Raw genomic sequence first — 23,295 nt, forward strand, 5'->3', positions numbered from 1 at the left:
GAGACAGTAACTATACCATAAAGTCCATCTGACTATCATCTCAGATTTCCATATTGGTGAAAAACAATCATCCATTTCCTTTCTTGGATTATCCAAGCCCTTCTTAAGGGGCACCCTTTTTCTTAGGCCTCTCCTTAAGGATCCTACCTCTCCTTGGGAACTATGATGCTGCAAGCTATTACATCATTTCAAACCTGCAGCCAAGCTGGATTTCAGATTTCTGGCTTGGAAAACCTTGTTACTGGTCGCAATCATCTCAGCAGAACTACAGGCTCTGTATTAAAATTGTCTTACCTGGTGTTCCGAAAAGATAGGCATCTTTGTGGAAAAGCATATCTTTCATTCTTAAATTAGCCACCAAGACTTCACTAAACCAGTCCATTTGCCAACAAAAGGGAGTGCATGCTACATCTGCTGGGCATGCATCAACAGCTTTGTTGTTTTTATATATCTACCATACCAGCAAGTATGATCAACTGTTTATCTCATTCCCAAAAGCTAAACTGGGGCAAGGAGTATTTTAATTGACTTTATCTAGATGGCTATCTGACTACATGTTATATGTATACAAAGAAAAGCATCTGACCTTGCCCAAATCCATCAAAGCTCACTCAGCTAGATCTGTATCTACATCTACCACCTTTTTCTCAAAAACCTGCATTGATGATATTTGCTGTACTGCATTATGGTCTAATGTTCATACTTTCATTTCTCAGTGTTAACTGGATTTGCTCTCCAGAGATAGATCTGCTTTTGGGTCAACCATCCTGTGGGATATCCTTCCATGAGACCACCCAAGACTTCATAAGCTGATGACTCTGTCATATATATTGAGGAACAGATGGAAGAGACAACATCAGATGTGAAAGTTATGTACTTACCATTTCTGCTTCCATCCTTCCTCAGCTTCCATCCCTGTTTCCCCTTGGATCATTTAGGAGTTCACTGTCTTGTTTTCTTGTATGACTGTACGGTTTGTCCCTTGGACACAGTCACTTGCTGTTTCAGCACCAGAGCAGGATATAAGCAGAGTATCTTTTTTAAGGAATTTGTTCTTTTATTTATAGAATTTTATCCCTTGTGGATTTATGGGCAAACTTGATCTGGGGCAATTTTGGGGATAGGAGGGGCTTATGGGTAAGGGGAGATGCCTGAACATTGGATCCAAAGCCTAGAGTATCAGAAGTCAGATCCCGAGTCAGATCCAAAGATGTATACATTGAGGAAGGATGGAAGCAGACAATACAGATCTATTGTTGTAGTAGGACTTTTAATTTTTATGAGTACATCTGGTAAGCTCTTAGTTCTGCATACACGTTAGACTATCAGTCATAGAGGAAAGATTCATTTGTAAATATTTCAGGTATTCAGTGCCATCGCATTCAGACATTTCTTACATTCTAAAGTTATAACTTCATATTGCACAGTATGATTGTGCATCCTACTTCAGGACATCACAGTGATACAGTTCTTAAAACTGTGTATATCTTACCTGTAACCTTAAGGGAGGGCTAGGGCAGTTATATACTGTTTTAAACTAAATTCAGTTATATACATGGAAATGAACCCCTGATACACTGAAAAGTAAAATGTTTCATATGCTGGAATATTTAACATAGGTTGCAGGTCTGTATTTGTTATGTTTATGATGTTTTCAGAGATCATGTTTGTTGGAACTGCCCACATTTTCTCATCTGAAGAAGTAGAGAACATGCTTTGTAAGTACATAAAAACATGAATTCTACATTTAAATACACTCAAGTAGTAGAGTTGCTAATACACATACATTATTCACTGTTATATTATAAAATAGTTCAAAGTGAAATAAGCAAAGAAGCACACAAAACACTATTTTGTGCAAAGGCAGCTTGTTACATAAATGCAAATTTCACCATGTTGCATTACGGAACATGTAAAACACTTGCATGCTTTGTGTAAAGACAGCTTATTCTATTAATGAAAAGTTTTACTTTTTTGAATTACTGGCTTCTAGAAATGAATACACTTTCCCCTAAAGACAGAAAATGTTAAGATATACTAACAGCTGTTTCAGCTAAAGTTTGTTTCCGGTGTCTTTTCATGTCAAGTTACATAGTGGATGGTATGGTTATTAATTTAGTTCAAATGCAACTAACAGCAAAAAGAACTGCATACACATGTAGCATGTAAACAAAATTAATGTGAAATTGTTCGATCTCGCCGTTTGTTCTTAAACACGGGTTCGGAGCCGATCCTCTGCTCCGAGTCGGCCACATCACCAGCTCCACATCTTCGAGAAAGCTCGAGGCACAGTTCTATCCCATGATCCTCCTGTGCTAACCCTCAGATCTAGTTTGCCGCTAGCAGCAGATCGCATCGTGAGAGGCTTGGGCCAGTATTTTTTCATTCTATTTTTACTATCCTTTTTGAAGTTTGTAGTTTTAAAAGTAGTTAAAGTAGATTATTAGTGTAAAGTGTGATAGTTTATTAGAGAGTGTGTTTTTTCATATAGTTAAATAGTTTAGTGTGTTTTACTTCACTTAAGGCCTTGTTGTAATTCTGTCAAGACTGACAGTAGAGTTTAAATTGTTATTTTTCTGCCTTAACTTATTCTTCCCTTTATATATTTATATAGAGAGATAAGTATTATTCATACTTTAAAAGTGTTATAGTGTGTTATTATATATATATATATATATATATATATATATATATATATACATATATACATATAAGTGTGTTGTTAGTATTTTGTTTACTAGGTATCTTAGATAGTATGTCTGAAAAAGCTAAGTCAGGCTTTAAAAGGTGTCAGTGTGGACAAAACATGTCCATAACTGATAACCATTCTTCCTGCGTCTACTGTCTTGGCCCCTCTCCACTTGCAGGAAGACTGCTCCATCTGTCATTCCTTCAGTGGGAGGGTCATGCTAGAAAGGCGCAGGAAGTTGGTGGACAGAGGGTTATTAAAACCCGATTTTCAGGAGGCCCTGGATAAGACTGAACAAGTGTCCAAGTCTTTGAAGGGGTCCAAGTCTTCAAGAGTGTCGGAGCCTAAGTCCTCGGCTCCGAGCACCTCTTTTCAGATTCTGGCTCCAAAGACCTCAGGGTCGGGTGTCGAATGTTTGTCTCTGATCGAGACTCAGGTATTGGAGCCGGTATCGGAGGTACCACCGCTTTCAATCCTTCGCACGGTGACGGCTTCGGCCCCTTCGACCCGTTCTTCGAGGCCGCTTTCCAATGTGGACCGAGTGGTATAGAAGCTAATGGAGAACTCGGCTCTGTCCAAACTAATCGAGGTTTCGTCCCAGTTGGTTTCGAAACTCGAGGCTCTTCCCGCCCCCGAGACAAATCCTCCTCCGAGACCTGTCGAGTCATCGGAGCCAGGAATCGAAGAGCCAATGATTGTAGAGCCCTTGGTGCCGAAGCCTCCAGTAGCGCTATTGACACTGTTGACCTCGACACCTTCGGAACCAGCCGGGGGGTCTCTGAGCTGACGGTCTTTCCTAGGTTCCGGGGCGGACAGTCGAACCGAAATTTCGGTTCCAACTCTCCCCCTCGGGGCCTCGGCTCAGATCAGCTCGGATCCGTCCTCAGGGTCGGACCAGCTTCTTCGGAACCGATGGGGTCCTCGGGCCAGGGCACCGGTGCCTTTGACATCATGAGGAAGGTCTTGTCTGAACAGACACATACGTCATCGACATCTTCTTCTCCTCCCCCAAAGGGTCCACATTCTGCTTCTGTACCTTCGGTTCTTACCAAACGTCGAGACCCAATGCCTCAGCCAGCCCCAGAGGGCACCCCTGGTTCCTCGGATGCCTCCCCAGAAGCCCCCTCTGAGGATGTACCGAGGAAAAGATTGTGCAAGAGAAGGCACATTGATTCTCCACAGGAATCTCTGACATCTGATACCGATTTGGATGAAACAGAAGGGTCCCCACGGTCCCCCTGTGAAGATGTCTCTTTTGCTGACATTTTAGAAATCTTGAAACAGAGAGGAGACTGGCAGACCCTTTCCCCTTCTGTAGACGAATCGGTGTTGCTGAAGGCATTTGGAGCTCAACCTTCTACCTCCTGGGTGACCCCTCCCTTTGACGAGCTCATGGACCTGATAGCGCGAAGGGTATGGGAGACACCTGATACAGTGGAACCGGTCCCCCGCAGACCCAACAAGTATATCACGACCCCTCAGGACAAAAGCTTTCTAACTAAAGGAGTGCCAGTGGATACTATGGTGGTGGCGGCAGCCACTAAGAAGGAAATGTCCGAATCATCTTCCTCTGTTCATCCTCCTAATAAGGATTCTAGGACGATGGACAGGTATGGGAAGCGCGTGTTTAGTTCTGCGACTTTTTCCATGCGATCGCTGAACTACCTTACGCATTTCACGCATCTACAGAGAGATCTCCTCAAGGAACTGGGAGATACTCTCCAGGGCAATACAGATGCTGCTGTCTCCGAGAAAGTAACAGCACGCCTTAACACCCTCAATTCCATAGTTAACTCATCCATGAGGCTCATTTCATATGCAGCCGAAGGTTCGAGTAGGGCGGCAGCCTCAGCAATTGCTCTGAGGAGACAATCCTGGCTGCGCCTATGCTCCTTTGTGGAAGCCTTCAAGTCTTCCTTTGCTAACGCCCCTTTTGATGGTGCCTCACTGTTTGGTCCCAAAGTAAAGGAGACTCTCACTAGGTGCGAGCAAGAAGGGAAGACCCTGTTTACCGTAGGTGTCCGTTTTTCCGCCCCATCTAGACCATACCCCAAAGGGCAAAGAGGCGGAAGAATGTGGTTCCGAAAGACTCGGGGATCCTTTCAGCCCGCACAGAGTGATGCCCCCTCCAGAGGCAGAGGAGGGGGAAGAAATGGAAGACGCCGTCCAGGCGGCAGAGGGGGTCCGCAGAATCAAGGTGACATAGATACGTTCTCTGGGAAGCCCTTTCAGCACTCCTGAGTGGATGCCCGGCTGTCCTACTCTGGAGGCAGTCAGGGGCCATTTGGCTTTATACCCAGTGGCCTGGCTAAATCTTACATTGGATTCCTGGGTAAAAAGCATAGTTACCAGAGGCTACAATATTCCATTTATAAAAATTCCACCTGCCCCCAAAAAGCTCCCAGATGTTCCACCCAGTCTGCGAGACCAGGCAGCCGTAGAAATAAAAAGGCTGCTCGAAAACAGAGTCATCCAACCAGTCCCAGCAGACCAGAAAGGATCTGGAACTTAGTCAAGGTTCTTTTTAGTTCCAAAGAAAGCAGGGAACTGGAAGCCAATTTTGGACCTCAGCAGACTCAACACTTTCGTGAGAAAAGAAAAGTTCTAGATGGTCACGCTGCAGTCGATCCTTCCTTTCCTACAGGAGGGTGACTGGATGTGCTCTATAGATCTCAAAGAAGCGTACTACCATATCAAGATGGCCAGAGCATCCAGAGATCACCTGCGCTTCCGGCTGGGAGCCAGTCACTTCCAGTTTCGTGCTCTGCCCCTTTGGCCTCACCTCAGCCCCCAGGGTGTTCACCAAATGCATGGCAGTAGTAGCGTCTCACTTAAGACAAATGGGATTCCGAGTGTTTCCTTACCTAGATGACTGGCTCCTGTCTGCCACCACCGAGTATCGTCTTGTGCAAGCCAGGGATTACACCATCAACATTTGCTCCTCTCTGGGCATAACAGTCCATTTTGGAAAATCTGTCTTATCGCCCTCACAGCGTATATCATTTATAGGGGCAGAGTTAGACACTTCCCAGGCTCGAATCAATCTCCCCCCACTAAGAGTATCAGCCCTCAGAAATCAAATTTCTATCCTTCTTCAGAGCAAGAAAGTCCCTGCTCAACAAATCTTGAGAGTGCTAGGAATGATGGCAGCCGCTCTTATTGTAGTCCCCCTAGGCAGAATGCATATGAGGATCCTTCAATGGATGCTATTCGCTCAGTGGTCCTACCGACAGCTTCCACTATCTCACGAGATCTTAATCACGAACTCCTGCAAATGGGATCTCGTATGGTGGATGCACAGTCAGGACCTAACAGTAGGCCGACCGTTTGTGTTGCCCAGTCCTATAACTACTTTACCCACGGACTCTTCCCTGATAGGGTGGGGGGACTTTTTCAGGGAAGAACAGTCCAAGGTCAATGGTCCAACTTGGAGTACAACATGCACATCAATGTCCTAGAGCTGAGGGCAGTGTTTCTAGCGTTGCAACACTTTCACAAGTCATTACCTCTGGGAACAGTGACAGTTCAAACGGACAACGTGTCAGTCTGGTACATAAACAAACAAGGAGGAACCAAGTCTTATCCATTGTGCAGAGAGGCCCTCAGGATTTGGCAATGGGCTGTGTCTACTGGACGCTTTCTGATAGCAACGCACATCCCGGGGACATCCAACGTCATTGCGGACAGGTTGAGCAGAGCCATCCTGTTGCCCCACAAGTGGTCCCTCAAATCTCAAGTCACGGAAAAGATTTTCCGCAGATGGGGACAGCCTTGCTGCTACCTATTTGCATCCCCATTGAATGTCAAATGCAGAAGCTACTTTGCCCTACTACCCCCTCCGGGGGGTGCCCCCAGGGATGCACTGGTGCACGATTGGCCCCCGGGTCTCCTTTACGCTTTTCCCCCTGTTCCGCTAATTCCCAAATTCCTGCAGAAAGCCAGACGTCTGGAAAGGACCATAATTCTGATATCCCCATTCTGGCCTCGACAAATCTGGTTCCCCTTTCTTCAAACTCATCAGGTGGAGGAACCGTGGATTCTGGACCCAGTGCCAGATCTTTTGAAGCACTCGTCGGGAGTTCCTCACACATCTCTCAAGTCCCTCAAACTGACAGCTTGGCTGCTCCGCTTCCCATCTTAGCCAGGTCAGATTTATTGTCCCCTGCAGTACAACATATAATTGTATCTTCCCACAAGCCATCCACAAGGAAGCTATACAACAGCAAATGGAAACGTTTTGCGTACTGGGCCTCGCAGCAGGGTATAGATCCGTCAGGGGCTCCAGTACACAAGATATTAGAGTTTCTTTCGACACTTTTTCATGAAGGAGCATCGACTTCCACTATAAGGGTACAACTTGCGGCTATATCTAATTTTCATGTTGGTCAGGGAGATAGTTCCCTCATGTCCCACAGACTTTGCAAAGCCTTTATGAAAGGTACCTTTCACCTTCGTCCCCCCTTTCTTAATCCAGTGGCCCCATGGAATCTTAACCTGATGTTATCACGGCTCATGTTGCCCCCATTCGAACCAGCCACCACAACCCTTCTAAAATTTTTATTGTGGAAGACACTTTTTCTGGTTGCCATCACTTCCACCCGGAGGGTTTCAGAGTTGCAAGCGTTATCTGTTCGGCCCCCATATATGATATTTCATCCAGATAGGGTAACATTGCGTACAAATCCATCCTTCCTTCCAAAGATTTGTTCGGTCCAAAATATTGATCAGTCGATTGAACTACCCACCTTCTTCAAAAATCACTCCAATAAGTTGGAATACATGCTGCACAAATTAGACGTCCACAGGCAGCTGAGATTTTACTTAGGACGAAGGAATACAGAAAGTCAGACCAACTGTTTATATCATATGCTGACCAAAGGAAGGGAAAGGCGGTAACAAAAGTTACTTTATCCAAATGGCTCTCAGACTGTATAAATTTCGTATATTCAGAATCAAAGCAACAACTCCCCTTTAACCCCAAGGCTAATTCTACGAGGGCGATTGCTACTTCTTTAGCCCATGCTGCCCGCTTGCGGCGACAACTTGGGCGAAACCACATACATTTATCGCTCACTACAAATTAGATAAAAACTCCAGAGACAGGGCGACGTTTGGTTCCACTGTTCTCAGGAATGTTCTCCCGTGAGCCACCCAGGGTAAAGGAGCTAGGGACGCTACTCGTGTGTAAGAACAAACGGCGTGATCGAACAATTTCACATAAAGAAGTTATGTTCTTACCATAACGTTCCATGTGAATTGTTCATCTCACCTTTGTTCTTACATTCCCCCCCTCCATCCCCCATCCTGCGTTCTGGAACAACGGGTAAGACTGCATTCGGATTCAGTCTTCTCTAGATATTGTTATTCTTGAGCTTCCTGGTGTACATCAGGGATGGCATCTTTTCTCTTCTATTGATGACAGAGTATCAGACATTGTGGTTGTGTTTTTTCTATGCGCTGAGGGCGCAGTAAGCTAGTGGGATTCTTCTGGTGTTAGCAAACTAGATCTGAGGGTTAGCACAGGAGGATCATGGGATAGAACTGTGCCTCGAGCTTTCTCAAAGATGCGGAGCTGGTGATGTGGCCGACTCGGAGCCGAGGATCGGCTCCGAACCCGTGTGTAAGAACAAAGGCGAGATGAACAATTCACATGGAACGCTATGGTAAGAACATGACTTCTTTTTAATATGAATTTATAAAATTATGCTACTCAGATGAATAATGACATCAGTATTTAGATTAGTATTTAGTATAAACCTCTTTCCACAGAAAATGCATGCTTGCATGGCATGTTCATATTTTAATTTATAGATTATTTCCTAAAAGGTAACAAAATATTTTTTCTAGGTTTTATTAAAGTTGAATATACTTTATATAATTTACTTTTCAGCATAATGTCTTGTGGATTTTCTGAAGTTCAGGATTCTGACAGTGCTGCTGTCCGGCCAAAGTCTATGAGTCGAGCAAAGCTGTGGTCATATGAGATTGAAAACCTGTACAGATTTCAGCAAGCAGGATACAGGGATGAGAGTGAATATAAGCAAGTTAAGCAAGTAGCTACGGTAATGTTACCATTAATTTTCATTGCAGTATTACATTATAAATCAGAGTGTATATACTATATATTGTTGCTGGAATTTGCTAATGACTTGTTGATTTAGAGGAGAGTTGTGAGGATCTAATCAGTGTATCAACTGAATGGCTACCATTTGTGTTACAAAGAGCCTTAAAGGAGAACTGTACCCACAGACTGAAAAAAAAATGTTTTTCATCATTTCTTGATGTTTCCTACATTTTAACACCACTTTTCGACTCATTATCTTCTTCTTCTTCTTTCGGCTTTTCCCAGTTAGGGGTCGCCACAGCGGATCACCTGTCCGCTCATGATTGACAGTGGAGTTTTACAGTGTCGAGTTGCTAGCCCAGCGCCCAACCTTCTACAGAAGACACACACACATGCACTCACACCTAGGGCCAATTTAGAGTGTCCAGTCCACCTGCAGCTTGTCTTTGGGATGTGGGAGGAAACTGGAGCACGCAGAGGAAACCCACGCGACCACAGGGAGGACATGCAGACTCCACACAGAAGGCACCCCAGCTGAGGACCGAACCGGAGAACCTCTTGCTGTGAGGCGACAATGCTAACCACTGCACCACCGTGCACTTTTGGACTCATACTTTTTGTTTATATTTTTAAAAGTAATTCCAGAGTCTGCCCACATGGGGTCCAGCATCTTGATTTTTTAGTCTACCTCTAGGTATCCCACAATGCAGTGTTTGACTTTAAAATATTATATTATACCTCCAAAGCTCCTGTCATTGCATTGACTTTACATGTGTTTTCACATAAACCCTGCTTTCTTTTAGTCAGTCAGATTTAATTACCATTTCTTGCTTTACAATGACTACTTAAAAGACAAACAGGGATAATCACATGGAACGTTATTCTCGGTTCTTAGGTTTATAAGAGGTTACTTGGCTACTGGCCCTAGAGCCTTTACAAGCCTAGTCATGTTAATCCCAAGTATCCCCATTTGTCGTTCTTTGGGTAGTTTGTAGAATGAATTTATGAACAGAGCGTGTCTGTGATCAACACCGGCTACCACTGTCCATGAGGAACATGGGTGCTACCCCAGGGGTGAATTTGTGGTCTCCCATATAGTTATCTAGGTCTCTCCAACATGTTCTGTTAGTCACAAACTAGGTTGAGATCCCTAGAGTGAGTGACTCTTGTGGTATTTGACTTGGGGATGTGCAGCATTTCCATTAGGGCAGGGTTGGAGATTTCCCTGTATGCCAGGCACAAGTCACCTCTCAGCAGCCTTTACAAAACAGAGTAAAGTGACAGGGCTTTCAGCCTGTCCACGTAGGTCATTGTTTGGAGTCCCTGTATTTTCTTTGTGAGAAATCTCTGAGGTCTCTCCAGCAGCACATATCTAGTGAGGTACATGCAAAAGGGTGCATTATACTCTATTAGTGGTCTGATGAGGGTTGAGCACAGTGGAGTTATAACATCCCTTGACCTGGATGCTTTGCCCTTGCTTATGAGGTGCGCTATGTAGAAGACTTTCCTTACCACTGTGGAAACTTGGTCAAAGTTCAGATTGCTATTGACCTGTGTTCCCAAGTCTCACACTACTGGATTGGAACTCAGGGGGCTGCTGTCAGTATTGTAATTTGTAGGGAATTCCATTTTTCCAAAGGGAATGATAATGCATTTTTTGCATTTAGTTTTAGACCATGACTTTGGCACCAATCATTTGTTTTTATAGCCCTTATTTTAATTTGTTGACATCATTGGGGCACTCATTGATTGCTCCCAGTTTGCAGTTATCAGCAAACTTGGTGAGCCAAAGGCTGTCTACTTTGTCCTGGACTTCTAAGAAATAGATGCCAAACAGTAAGGGATCCAGAACAGACTCCTGTGGTACTCCACTGGTGATGGGTCTACTGGTGGAAGTGAAGACACTAGTTTTGACAGTGTGTGTTCTGTCGGAGAGCCAACTGGCTACCCATCTAGTAATGTAATGGTTAATCCATATATAGTAGAGTTTTTCAATGATGCCAACATGGGGAATCATGTCAAAAGCCTTGGCAAGGTCGAGATAGATTGTGTGCACTGTCTTACCTTCGTCCAATGCTTTTGTGCCATTCTCAAACAAGTCTACCAGATTTAGTAAGCATGATCTACCCTTAATGAAGCCAGACTGGGTTGGGTCCAGCATTTTGAGGCCATCTATGTCCTTGTTGATAAGGTCCATGATGATTCTTTCCATGATACAGCAGATGAGACTGGTTAGACTTATGTGTCTGTAGTTCTCAGTGACAGTTGGTGGCTGACCTTTGTGCAGGAGGATTACTGTTGCTGTTCTCCATTCTGAAGGAACATAGCCAGTTCTCAAACTATGATTAAAGAGAAAGCCAAGTGGATCCACTAGGTCTTGTTTGAGATTATTTAGTAAACAACCTGGGATATTATCTGGTTCTTTTCAGGCCGTGTTTTTGGCCTTGGCGAGCACAGAGATTACCTGATCTCTAGAGATACTAGGCAGAGAGCTGGTGTCAGGTATGCTTTGGGGTATGGTAGGTGGAGAGAGGGGGGTGAAGTTTGTACTGAATCTGTCAGCTAGCAGATTGGCAATATCGTCTGGTGTAGTAAGAGTGATCCCATCTACAAGCAATTTGGCACAAAGATGGGCATTCCCTTTTAGGCTTTGGATGTAGTTAAAGAATGCCTTATGATTATCCTTGTCTAGGGATGTGATTTTAGTTTCATAATTTGCTTTAGAAGGCTTTATAAGATTTCTGATTTTCTTGTTTAGGGTTAGCAGGGACCTCTTCCTCTGCAGAGTGATATCCCTCTTGCTTTTGGACAGTAGTTTCGTCCTCTTGTTATGTAATCTGTTTACATTTGAAGTCCACCACAGAGACTTGTTTTTACAGGAAGACCTGGTTTTGATCCAGTCAGGTACAGCAGAGTTTCTGTAGTCACTTAAGTGTTTGTACAAGGCATTTGTATACACTTCTGCATAGTGATCATTGATGTCTGCGATTACAGGTGGTATGAAGTTTTTTATACCATCACTTAGTAGGCTGTAGTTAGCTTTGGTAAAGTTTTCTATAATTTTTTTTCCTGTGAGGGTGTCAGTCGCAATAGTTACTTCAAATGAGACTGATTTGTGGTCTGACCTAATCAGGGATGGCATCAAGCATGGGGAAGTACAGTGCCCCCCATGTTGGTGAGTACTATGTCCAGAACATTAGAGCCCCTAGTGGGGGTGTAGACTATCTGTGCCAGAGTATTTGCATTAACAAAGTCCAGGAACCTCTGGGTGAGCGGGTTTTTTCTCGTGTATGTCCCCCAGTCTATGGAAGGATAGTTGAAATTTCCCATTTATAAGGTGTTGAGCTGTATGACGAGGGATTCCAATAAATCCAGGTAGAGGGTGTGCTTATCCTGGTTCATGGTGGGGGATCTATAGCTAGCAATGATGTGGTATGGTACTTTCCCAATAGATAGTTTGACATGGAGTAGTTTGAGAGAGTCATGCCATTTGACCAATCTCGCAGTGTATTTGGTTTTAATGAAGATGGATACACCTCCACCTTTGGTTCCTTCACACTCGTTTTGAGGTCTGAACGTGTGGAAGGCATTGCACAACTGGAGTGCTCTCAGTGGCCTTGAACTATGTCTCATTAACTGCACAGACGTTAGCATCTTCCAAGGTGAAGAGTGCTTCCAGGGAAAGCAGTTTCATGTGTAAACTCCTAGAATTAAGCTGCTTGACCCTGACTTTGTCTCAATTAAATTTTGTTACATTGGAAAATGTATTGTTTTGACATTTCCTTAAAAAGGCAGTATGGGGGAGGCAAGGGTCTTTGCCAGTATCCAAAAGCCTATGGGGGACAGGTAGGTCTGTCTACCATAAACTCCCAGGCTGACAGATACTGGATCACCCTGGACTGACACTAGAAGCTGAGCTAATTGTTGAAGTCAATCCTTTTTTGTTTATATAGTGACATCATCCTGGATGAGGGTAGAGACACATAATCAGAGTGTTCTATCATAGGTTCATAGGAGGTTACTAGGCTATTGGTCCTAGAGCCTTTATAAGCCAACCATGTTATACTCTTGTTCCCTTATTGACCAAGTCGTATGGTCTATATTTTGCAGTGTGAGTCTATAATCAGCACCGACTGCCCTTATCTAAGAGGGACATACTGTAGGTGACACCCCCAGGGCAAACTTACGGTCTCCCATCCAGTCATGTCTGTCTTCATATAATCACTCCAGTATGGACTATGACAGAATCATAACAGTACTTTTTATTTTTATTTATTTATTTTTTTTACTGTTTTAGTGGTGATTGAATTGAGTGCATGCGTGATTTGTCAGATCCTGGCATCTGATAGGCAGCTGACCGTGACCTTCCATTGTCCAGTCTGGTGAGGGGGACATCTGTGTGTCTCATTATGGAGTTGCCTATGACCAAGACATTTGATGTGCTTTGCCTTAGGGGCTTATTTGTTGAGACATGGGTGTGTGTGGTGATATGTGTAGTGGCTTCTTTTTGCTTAGTGGTGAGTGTGGGTAGTGTGTGTTTGAGAGGTCTCTGTTCTTTTGTTAGGTTTTTAGTGAGTACCTCCATGTATGTTGGTTTATGTGTCATGACCTTTTTTGTCTGAGAGGTGAGGTTTGCATGAGAAGTGAAATGTGTGTGCTGGCAACCTGTTTGATGTCTAGTTTGTTTTTATGTGAGAGAATTGACACCAATTCCACAGTGTATTTGCATCTCTCACATAGGGTGTTAGTTTGCTTTAGGAGTAAATGGTTGTCAGTATACATGAATCAATTGCTACATTACCTCAAGATGCCCATATCAGTCAACCTAGCAGGAAAAATTATTAGAAGTTGCTCATCCATTATAGCAGGATTTTTCTGAATGTGGTATTTGGGAAGGAAGTGGGTTAGTTGGACTTTGTCACAGACTGCAGAAATGAAGTAGTAATTCAATTAAATGCAGTTAACAAAGTGCGCTGCTGGCTTAAAACATACTTATTTTTCATTTTGTTTCCAGTGGATGCCTTGGATTTTATTGCAGATGCACTCCAAACCTCTAGCTAAAGTTGCCAAACATGGAGCAGCTCCAGTAAACGGAGTGCGAACCCAGGCAAACGCGAGGCTTATATATAGGCAAATTTAAATAGTTTTAACACAACTACCAATGGAACAGCCCCAAACTGAGCCTTTCTCCAGCAATCCCCAACTCAGATGGATCCTGAGCTACACACTTCTGCTACAAGAGTGCAGGGAGGCCTTTTTAATGTAAGATGGCTGGTTTAAGAGCACAGTGATACCAAATAATACATATTCAGCAGGTCTGAATCTAGCCTATGCTATGTAAGTCAAGGAAACTCAGATTCTAGATGGGAAGGAATAAGGGAGAGTCACTTAAAGGTCAAAGTGAGAGTATTTAGTAGTATACTGTTAGATGACCTGCAGTGGTACCACCCTCTGCACAAACTGGCAGCTCTTTGAGCAGCTGTGAACAGTGGCAGACTGTAGAGAGTGTTTCCTATAGAAGAGTTTAAACTGGAGAGGTTTCCTTATATGCAAGCACTGGGAACAGCATTTGGCTTTTATTCCAGCAGGATGAAATACTTTTATAAAGTTAAACCCTCAGGCCAATCAGATAAAAACACAATAAGCTATCAGTAGTTCCCACCTTGCATTGGTTGAATTTAGCTCTCTGCACCCACCAGAGTGCAAAAGAACCCTCCCAATGTAAAACAAACTGGCTTTGAGCTCACGTGAAGTAACAAATGCTTTACAACAGAAGTAAGAATTCATGCAATATCAGGAATCATTGGAAATAAGTTCACAAGCCCTGAGAGGTGTTCACAACACACAAAAACTTTGCAAAACTTAGAAATAGTTTGGCAAACTCAGGAGACGTTTGGCAAACTCAGAACAGCTTTTGCAGTATCAGAGGAGGTTAGGAAATATCAGAAAATGTTAAAACAACCTAAGAGCAGTGCAGTAACAAACCGACGGAGTTTTTTTAGCAAGTGCAAGCTGAAAAACAGTGATAAATTCAAACAAATAAATAAATGCAGCACAGAAGTGCTAAATATCACTGAAATTGTTAGAGCTAGTGCAAAAATATATATTTATATCAGCTTTGTATGTCCAGAAGGTTTTAGAAGCAATCCAAGTTTTGCAATTACAGGTGTTTAAGCCAGGCACAATGAAGCTTTGAATAAATGAGCCTGTTACTTCTTTTTTTCTAAAGTGGCCAATTTCCATTCTTTTGTTGTGCGTTGTAGTCCTTAAACTCATCTCCCATCCACTTTAAACACCTCCCCTTCATATCTGTCAAAGTGGCAAAGGTAATTTGAGCTGTTTGCTGCTGTGATTGATAGCTGACAGTGGGAGACAAAGTTCATGTATTGCTGCCTTTTATTGTCCACCTACTTACAGTGGGACACTTATTTTTGCTACACCATAGCCTCTTTTTGTCCTCAAATGTTAACCCTTACTACCTACTAATTGGTAATACATTGTTTGGCAAACCTTCCAACTACATTTTTCAGGGATTCTGAGAAAGCAAAATTCCTAAGTAATTGTGTCACTAAAGCCATACAAATAAAACATTTTTGTTTTTATGTAGCACTGTGATGCACTTAAAATTATTGACATAACAGTGATCACCATTACCTGAGGAGTTTTGAAGGACAAGTCAAAGGTAAGATTAAAAAAAAATCATGAGCATTCTGCAAAATCAGGGAAATTTGAGATGTATGGTCTTGGGCCATTTATCTCTTATTGTACTGTTCACTGTATTCGCTCCCTGTAATTTATTTCTTGCAGCTGGAGGATTTATCCAAGTTGTCTGCAGTAATTTTCGTAATCTGAAGAATAGTACAAAAAAAGTGTCAGAAAAGGTTAAAAAATAAGAACGAAAAGGTGGATACACTCCAAAACCCAACGGACCACTTTGTAAGTGAGGATAAAACACTCAAATAGATTAAAATCCAGTAACGTATGTTTATTTTAAGCACAACACACAGGCTTTTTGTCAGTAACACTAACAACTTCCTCAGAAACAGAAACAGCGTCACACAGTTAGAACTTCTATTTATACTAACAACAAAGTTGTCACATGTTCTATAAGGTCTGTGAGACCGCATAGAAACCCCCAAAGAACATACTGGGTGAATAAAGACTAGTGCAGTCCTAAAAAATAGAAGGCTACAACTAGAATCGTCGCTAAATTCCCCATTATTGATCCTGTGAAACTGTAAATCCCCCGGTGATTCAAAAAAGAAACTTTAATAAACAGACTTACAATCTTCTTCTTCTTCTTTTGGCTTTTTCCCGGTTAGGGGTCGCCACAGCGGATCACCTTGTCCGCACATTGAATGGCAGTGGAGTTTTATGGTGTCGAGTTGCCAGCCCGGCGCCCAACCTTCCACAGAAGGCACACTCACATGCACACCTAGGGCCAATTTAGAGTGTCCAATCCACCTACAGCATGTCTTTGGGATGTGGGAGGAAACCGGAGCACCCGGAGGAAACCCACGCGACCACAGGGAGGACATGCAGACTCCGCACAGAAGGCACCCCAGCCGAGGATCGAACCGGAGAACCTCTTGCTGTGAGGCAGCAATGCTAACCACTGCACCGCCGTGACCGCCCAATAAACAGACTTACAATAAATAACCATAATGATCATATAAACACATACTCATGAAAATAAAAACATAAGCCACTATCTGCTTAAAAATGAACAAGCAATCTTACATAAAATATGAAATCAAACGCGGAACATATATCTACTACTGCCTCATATAAACTCCTGGATAAACCATAAATTCTATATTAAACATACTAATAACATAAACAAATATGACAATAAAAAAATATAAAAATGTATAATAAGCCGGAATCGGCTTAGAATACCAACAGCCTTTGCATAATAGTTAAAGCAAAATCAGTACGCTATGAATTACTGACCGAACACAGAACAAGTGGAGAAGCCTACATATTCAATAGAAAAATACAAACAGGTGTAAACAACCATTGGCTGCTCCAAGAAAATGTGTCAGAAATTTCTTAGAATATAATTCTATAAACATATAACCTAAAAAAATACAGAATAAATAAAATAAATTAAAATAAAATTAAAACTACGTGCAACCAAGACTAGAGATACACTCTCTCACAGTCCCTATCATACTGGTGATGCATAAATCTAAAAATTCCTAGTCTACAACCCTCGGCCCCCGTACAACTCCCTACATCAAACATGCGGGGGTTGCCAGGGAAAAATTGATATTATAAACTCAACTAGTAAATTGACAAGTCATGTACTAACACATGATTAACCAACATGTACAAGATGTATGTATTAAACACTGATGCTACTACAGAGTGTCATCATCTGTTCAACCTCTTTAGCTTTAATAGGCATGTTATAGATGACATGCCATTAATGCCAGGAGAATAACAGGCATCTAACCTAAGTTGCCATGACAATTCTCTGCTCTCCAGGACGAGAGACAATGGACCTCCCCTACCATCTGACTGCACTTGGTCTATAACTAAAAACAGAAATTCATGTTTGGGGTTCTCCGCTATATGTTTTACCAAAGCGTTCTCCTGCTTGCCCCTTCTTATAGCATACAGATGTTCGTATATGCGCTCTTGTAATTTTCTCTCTGTTTTACTGACATAAAAGGCCGAGCAGAGGGAACACTTGGCTAAATACACAACTTGGGAACTGGTACAATTGTACCTACCTAACATATTCTATTTAGTGCCTCTTATTTCAAATTTAGAACCCGTTTTAATGTTACTACAATAACGGCACATACTGCACTTGTACATGCCGTCCCTGCTATTGGGAACCCTGAATTTCTTCTCTAATATACTTTTGAGATTGTGGCCCCTTTCAAACACAATTTTTGGAAATTCTGTCAATTTCTTCCGGATGAAATCATCCTGTATGACCAAGTTCCAGTTTTTCGAAATTATGGAAATTATCTCCTTTGCATCCAAACTGTATGTTAATATAAAACTACTAGACATAGAAGTCCCTAAATCTAATTTCACGTCATAATCTCCCTGAGGTGTATTGGTTTGGTTAAGTATGGGTGAATAAAAACCCTTTTCCCTCTTCCTCTGTACCTCTCTCTCCAGATCATTGATCAGATCCTCAGGTTAAAATAAACATACGTTATTGGATTTTAATCGATTTGAGTATTTTATCTTTACTTACAAAGTGATCCGTTGGGTTTTGGAGCATATCCACCTTTTTGTTTTTTTCTTACATTCTTTTTTCAGTTTAGTTTGTTCAGTGTGTTCGTACTGGGATGGAAGGCGCTCCGGTTACACCATCGGGCTCGTGCATGGAAGGAGAAACCGGCAACTTGACACAGTTAATCGAACTGTTGACACAGAAGGTGAATACCCTCTTCAGCTGGTTCGATGACATCATGGGATCCCAACAGGAACTAAGATCCATGTCTTCCAACTTTTCCAACAGAGTCAGCGTAGAAGGGCATGTTGGAGGCAGCCCTTCTAACAGTTCCAGGGATATTGCGGGTCCCTCTACATCTTGTGGAGAGTCCCTTACCCATAGGAGAATTCATGAATCTGCAGGAGTTCCATTCTTGGATAAACCATTGCTGGATGGCGTACAGAGACAGGGGATCGTTCCTTTCCAGTCTGAGAGGAACAATATACCTGCGAATAATTCCCAAGTTATTCCCAATTTAAATCAATGGCTTAGCCGCTCTTTTTTCTTTTATGATAATGAGAGATCTAATGCTACAGATCAAGGTATGATCGGTGTGCCTGATTTACCTTCTAAATTGAATATGTTTGACCAGAATCTTATGAAGCTTAGGAAAATCCAGCTGGAAGTGGCTTATTTCGATGAATGCAAACTGTCTGGAGTTGTACCCAAAGGCCTCAGGTCCTGGCAATACCCCATGGGATTGAGTTAATCCAATTGTTTGATAGGCATGGTTTCGAACTCTTGGATCTAATATGTAAACATTATCAGCTGGCAGCAGATAGTTTGATCATATATATTAACAAATTGGATGGGGAAATAAAAAATGATCTAAACTTTCACAGGTACAGGTTCGATTATGACCGTTCTTTTAACAGTATAGATCAACACATTTCTAAACTTACATCAACAAAAATTAAAAAGTTACAAAAGGATGTTAGAGTGTACAAAGAGGGTTCGGCTTATCCGAAACCCCCTTTGTCCCAAGGTAATTTTTTGTCGACCAGAACATGGCAGACAGATGGCCCTAATACTTCTGGCTCTGTAAGGGGAACGACATCCAGCAGGTTGGAGAATCTCCCTGTAGAGTCTATTGATGCAATCGAACAAGTCAGACGTAGTGAGCAGTTGGCTGCCCATCATAAGTCAAAGAATCCCAATGAAGAGGGTGAGGGTCCAAATTTTCGGGATCCAGCCCCATCCTCACCTTCGAATCAGGGCCGGAAACCCAGCAACCGGTACAAGAACAGAAGAAATTAGCCCAGTCCTATTCAAACATTGACAAATAGATGCAAGTGCATGTAACATTATTTCCAACACTGGAGAGGATTTTAGAATATATAATTTCTCCGACTTTATTTTTGCTAAGGAATTAGTGGATCTTTTCGCCAGAAGATTTTCATTTGTGCCTTCCAAGAGAGCTGATTTGGCTTCATCTATAATTGATCTGAAATTGTTTGTCAGGAAACAGAATCTTCAGTTATTGTTGGGTATCTAACCAGAGACCAAGGTGATTTTTTTTTGTGTCTAGTATGTATAATCCACCATTACATCCTTCCTTAAACCTGAACAAATAAGTGAATTAGACATACGTTTTGTTCTTAGTCAACCCCTTTCAAAGCAAGTATGTAAGTTTAATATTAGTAAAGAGGAGAGGTCACTATTGGATTCTTTAAATAGCTCCTCAGTTAGGGTCATGCAATCAGATAAGGGTGGAGGTCTGGTAATGATGAACGAGTCAGATAACATCAGGAGAATGGAAAACATTCTAACTTCCGAGACATACAGGGAGGTGTCTAGGAATTAATTAAATATAGGTACATCCAAGGTGTCTTCCTACTTCAATGACATGTTTATTAACGGGACTATTGATCTGGATTTATTAAACTTTATATCTCTACCAGCCCCCCAAATTCCTATCATATTTGGTTCCCCTAAGATTCATAAGAATCCTTTAGATCCACCTATGCGTCCGTTGGTAAGTGCTAGGGGTAGTATCACCTATGCCAGTGCCAGAGTGGTAGATACTATACTGAAGAAATATGTGGCAAGTGAGCCACAGATTTCTAAGGATTCTTGGTCTTTCCTATCCCGGGTAAACCAAATACCTTATAGTGTGGATAGTCATTTTTTGACCATAGATGTGAAGGATTTGTATTCCTCCATCCCACATGCTATAGCTTTGGACTGGATCCCAGCTATGATGATCATAAAAAAGGCTCCAGCCGAAGAAATACAACTGGTCACTGAATTGCTAGACATAATTTTGACTAGCAATTTTGTGACATTTAATAACAGATATTTTCTCCAATTGATAGGAGTCCCCATGGGGTCATCATGTGGGGCTAGCGTGGCCAATTTGGTCATGACTTATAGGGAGAGAGAGTATATTTTATCCAATCCACTATTTCAAGATAAGGTATTGATGTACACGTTTCCTGGATGATATATTTATCATCCTGAAAGGAGATGAGAAGGTAGCAAATTCATTGTTAGAATTATTTAATTCTTCTACAGAATTTCTCCAGTTTACCTACAGTTTTGCCCTGGATAGGGTAGCATATCTAGACGTGGACCTCATAAAAGATAAGGAAAATGGTTGCTATATAGCTAAGATTTATCGGAAGGAATCTTTTTCTAACAGTTATGTTCAGTTCAACAGTTGTCACCCCTTCTCACAGAAGAGATCTATAATCAAAGGACAACTAGTTAGAGCTGCTAGAATGGTGTCTAGAGATTGTAATTTCATTGAAGAATGCATCTTTTTGGGGAGTCCTTTTCTCAATAGAGGTTATCCTGAGGATCTGATCAATGATCTCTCTCGATGGGTACAGAGGAAGAGGGAAAAGGGTTTTTATTTACCCATACTTAACCAAACCAGTACACCTCAGGGAAATTATGACGTGAAATTAGATGTAGGGACTTCTATATCTAATAGTTTTATATTAATATACAGTTTGGATGCAAAGGAGATAATTTCCATTATTTCGAAAAACTGGAACTTGGTCATACATGATGATTTTTATCCGGAAGAAATTGACAGAACTTCCAAGAATTGTGTTTAAAAGGGGCCACAATCTCAAAAGTATATTAGAGAAGAAATTCAGGGTTCCCAATAGCAGGGACGGCATGTACAAGTGCAGTATGTGCCATTATTGTAGTAACATTAAAATGGGTTCTAAATTTGAAATAACAGGCACTAAATTTAATATATTCGGAAGGTACAATTGTACCAGTTCCCAAGTTGTGTATTTAGCCAAGTGTTCCCTCTGCCTGGCCTTTTATGTCGGTAAAACAGGCAGAAAATTACAAGAGTGCATCTCCGAACATCTGTATGCTAAAAGACAGGACAAGCAGGAGAAAGCTTTGGCAAAACATGTAGCGGAGAACTCCAAACATGAATTTCTGTTTTTAGTTATAGATCAAGTGCAGTCAGATGGTAGGGGAAGTCCATTGTCTCTTGTCCTGGAGAGCAGAGAATTGTCATGGCAACTTAGGTTAGATGCCTGTTATTCACCTGGCATTAATGGCATGTCATCTATAACATGCCTATTAAAGCCAAAGAGGTTGAACAGATGATGACACTCTGTAGTAGTATCAATGTTTAATACATACATCTTGTACATGTTGGTTAATCATGTGTTAGTACATGACTGTCAATTTACTATTTATGCATCACCAGTGCGATAGGGACTGAGAGAGTGCATCTCTAGTCTTGGTTGCACGTAGTTTTAATTTTATTTTAATTTATTTTATTTATTCTGTATTTTTCTAGGTTATATGTTTAAAGAATGATATTCTAAGCAATTTCTGACACATTTTCTTGGAGCAACCAATAGTTGTTTACACCTGTTTGTATTTTTCTATTGAATATGTAGGTTTCTCCACTTGTTCTGTGTTCGGTCAGTAATTCATAGCATACTGATTTTATTTTAACTATTATGCAAAGGCTGTAGGTATTCTAAGCTGATTCTGGCTTATTATTCATTTTTATATTTTTTTATTGTCATATTTGTTTATGTTATTAGTATGTTTAGTATAGAATTTATGGTTTATCCAGGAGTTTATATAGGGCAGTAGTAGATATATGTTCCGCGTTTGATTTCATATTTTATGTAAGATTGCTTGTTCATTTTTAAGCCGATAGTGACTTATGTTTTTATTTTCATGAGTATGTGTTTATATGATCATTATGGTTATTTATTGTAAGTCTGTTTATTAAAGGTTCTTTTTTTAATCACCGGGGGATTTACAGTTTCACAGGATCAATACTGGGGCATTTAGCAACGATTCTAGTTGTAGCCCTCTATTTTTTATGAGTGCACTAGTCTTTATTCACCCAGTATGTTCTATGGGGGTTTCTATGCGGTCTCGCTGACCTTATAGAACATGTGACAACTTTGTTGTTAGTATAAATAGAAGTTCTAACTGTGTGACGCTGTTTCCGTTTCTGAGGAAGTTGGTAGTGTTACTGACGAACAGCCTGTGTGTTGTGCTTAAAATAAACATACGTTATTATAGCAATAACCCACGCCTGGGTGTGGGTAATGCTGGATTTACCCACGGTTGGCGTGGTTTGGTCACGAGGGCGAAGCCCGAGTGGCCAAACAAAGCCAACCGTGGTAAATCCAGCATTACCCACACCAAAAGTGAGTTATTGCTATTATAATGACATTATTTAAGAAAAAAAATAATTACTTTTCTTAAATAATGGCATTGCATAATGCCTCCTTGCTGCCCTTCCACAGCTGTCTGGTATTCTGCGGCAGTTCTGATGTACTGCCCATGCGTATGCCTATGCAGTACATCAGAACTGTGGGCAAAAGCAACGGAGAAAGCAAGATCTCTGTTGCTTTTTACAAACTATTTTCGCTATGTTGAATCTCCGTTGCTTTTTTTAAAGCTGTCTCGGTATGTTAAACCCATTTAACATAGCGAGACAGTTTTGAAAAAAGCAACGGAGAAAACAAGATCTCCGTTGCTTTTTACAAACTGTTTCGCTATGTTAAATGGGTTTAACATAGCGAGACAGCTTTAAAAACGCAACGGAGAATCTCCGTTGCTTTTTTTAAAGCTGTCTCAGTATGTTAAACCCATTTAACATAGCGAGACAGTTTTGAAAAAAGCAACGGAGAAAGCAAGATCTCCGTTGCTTTTTACAAACTGTCTCGCTATGTTAAAGGAGTTTAACATAGTGAGACAGCTTTAAAAAAGCAACAGAGAATCTCCGTTGCTTTTTTTAAAGCTGTCTCGCTTTGTTAAACTCGTTTAACATAGCGAAACAGTGTGAAAAAAGAGTTATAGTAA

The 23,295-nt window shown here is 41.6% G+C and overlaps 1 protein-coding gene across 2 annotated transcripts in view; it reads left to right on the top strand.

Moving 5' to 3' along the window:
- The window catches only part of MEIG1 (meiosis/spermiogenesis associated 1), a 539,684-nt gene that overhangs the window by 279,404 nt on the left and 236,985 nt on the right, over window positions 1–23,295 (top strand). For both annotated transcript variants that reach the window (XM_044088338.1, XM_044088339.1), the window contains exon 2: window positions 8,580–8,751. In XM_044088338.1, coding sequence (XP_043944273.1) covers window positions 8,584–8,751 — 168 coding nt within the window. In that variant the 5' untranslated portion in view covers window positions 8,580–8,583. The remainder of the gene's footprint in view (window positions 1–8,579; window positions 8,752–23,295) is intronic.

This window comes from Protopterus annectens, chromosome 11.part0 (assembly GCF_019279795.1).
Source record: "Protopterus annectens isolate FY-2018-M chromosome 11.part0, PAN1.0, whole genome shotgun sequence".
Classification (NCBI taxonomy): domain Eukaryota; kingdom Metazoa; phylum Chordata; order Ceratodontiformes; family Protopteridae; genus Protopterus; species Protopterus annectens.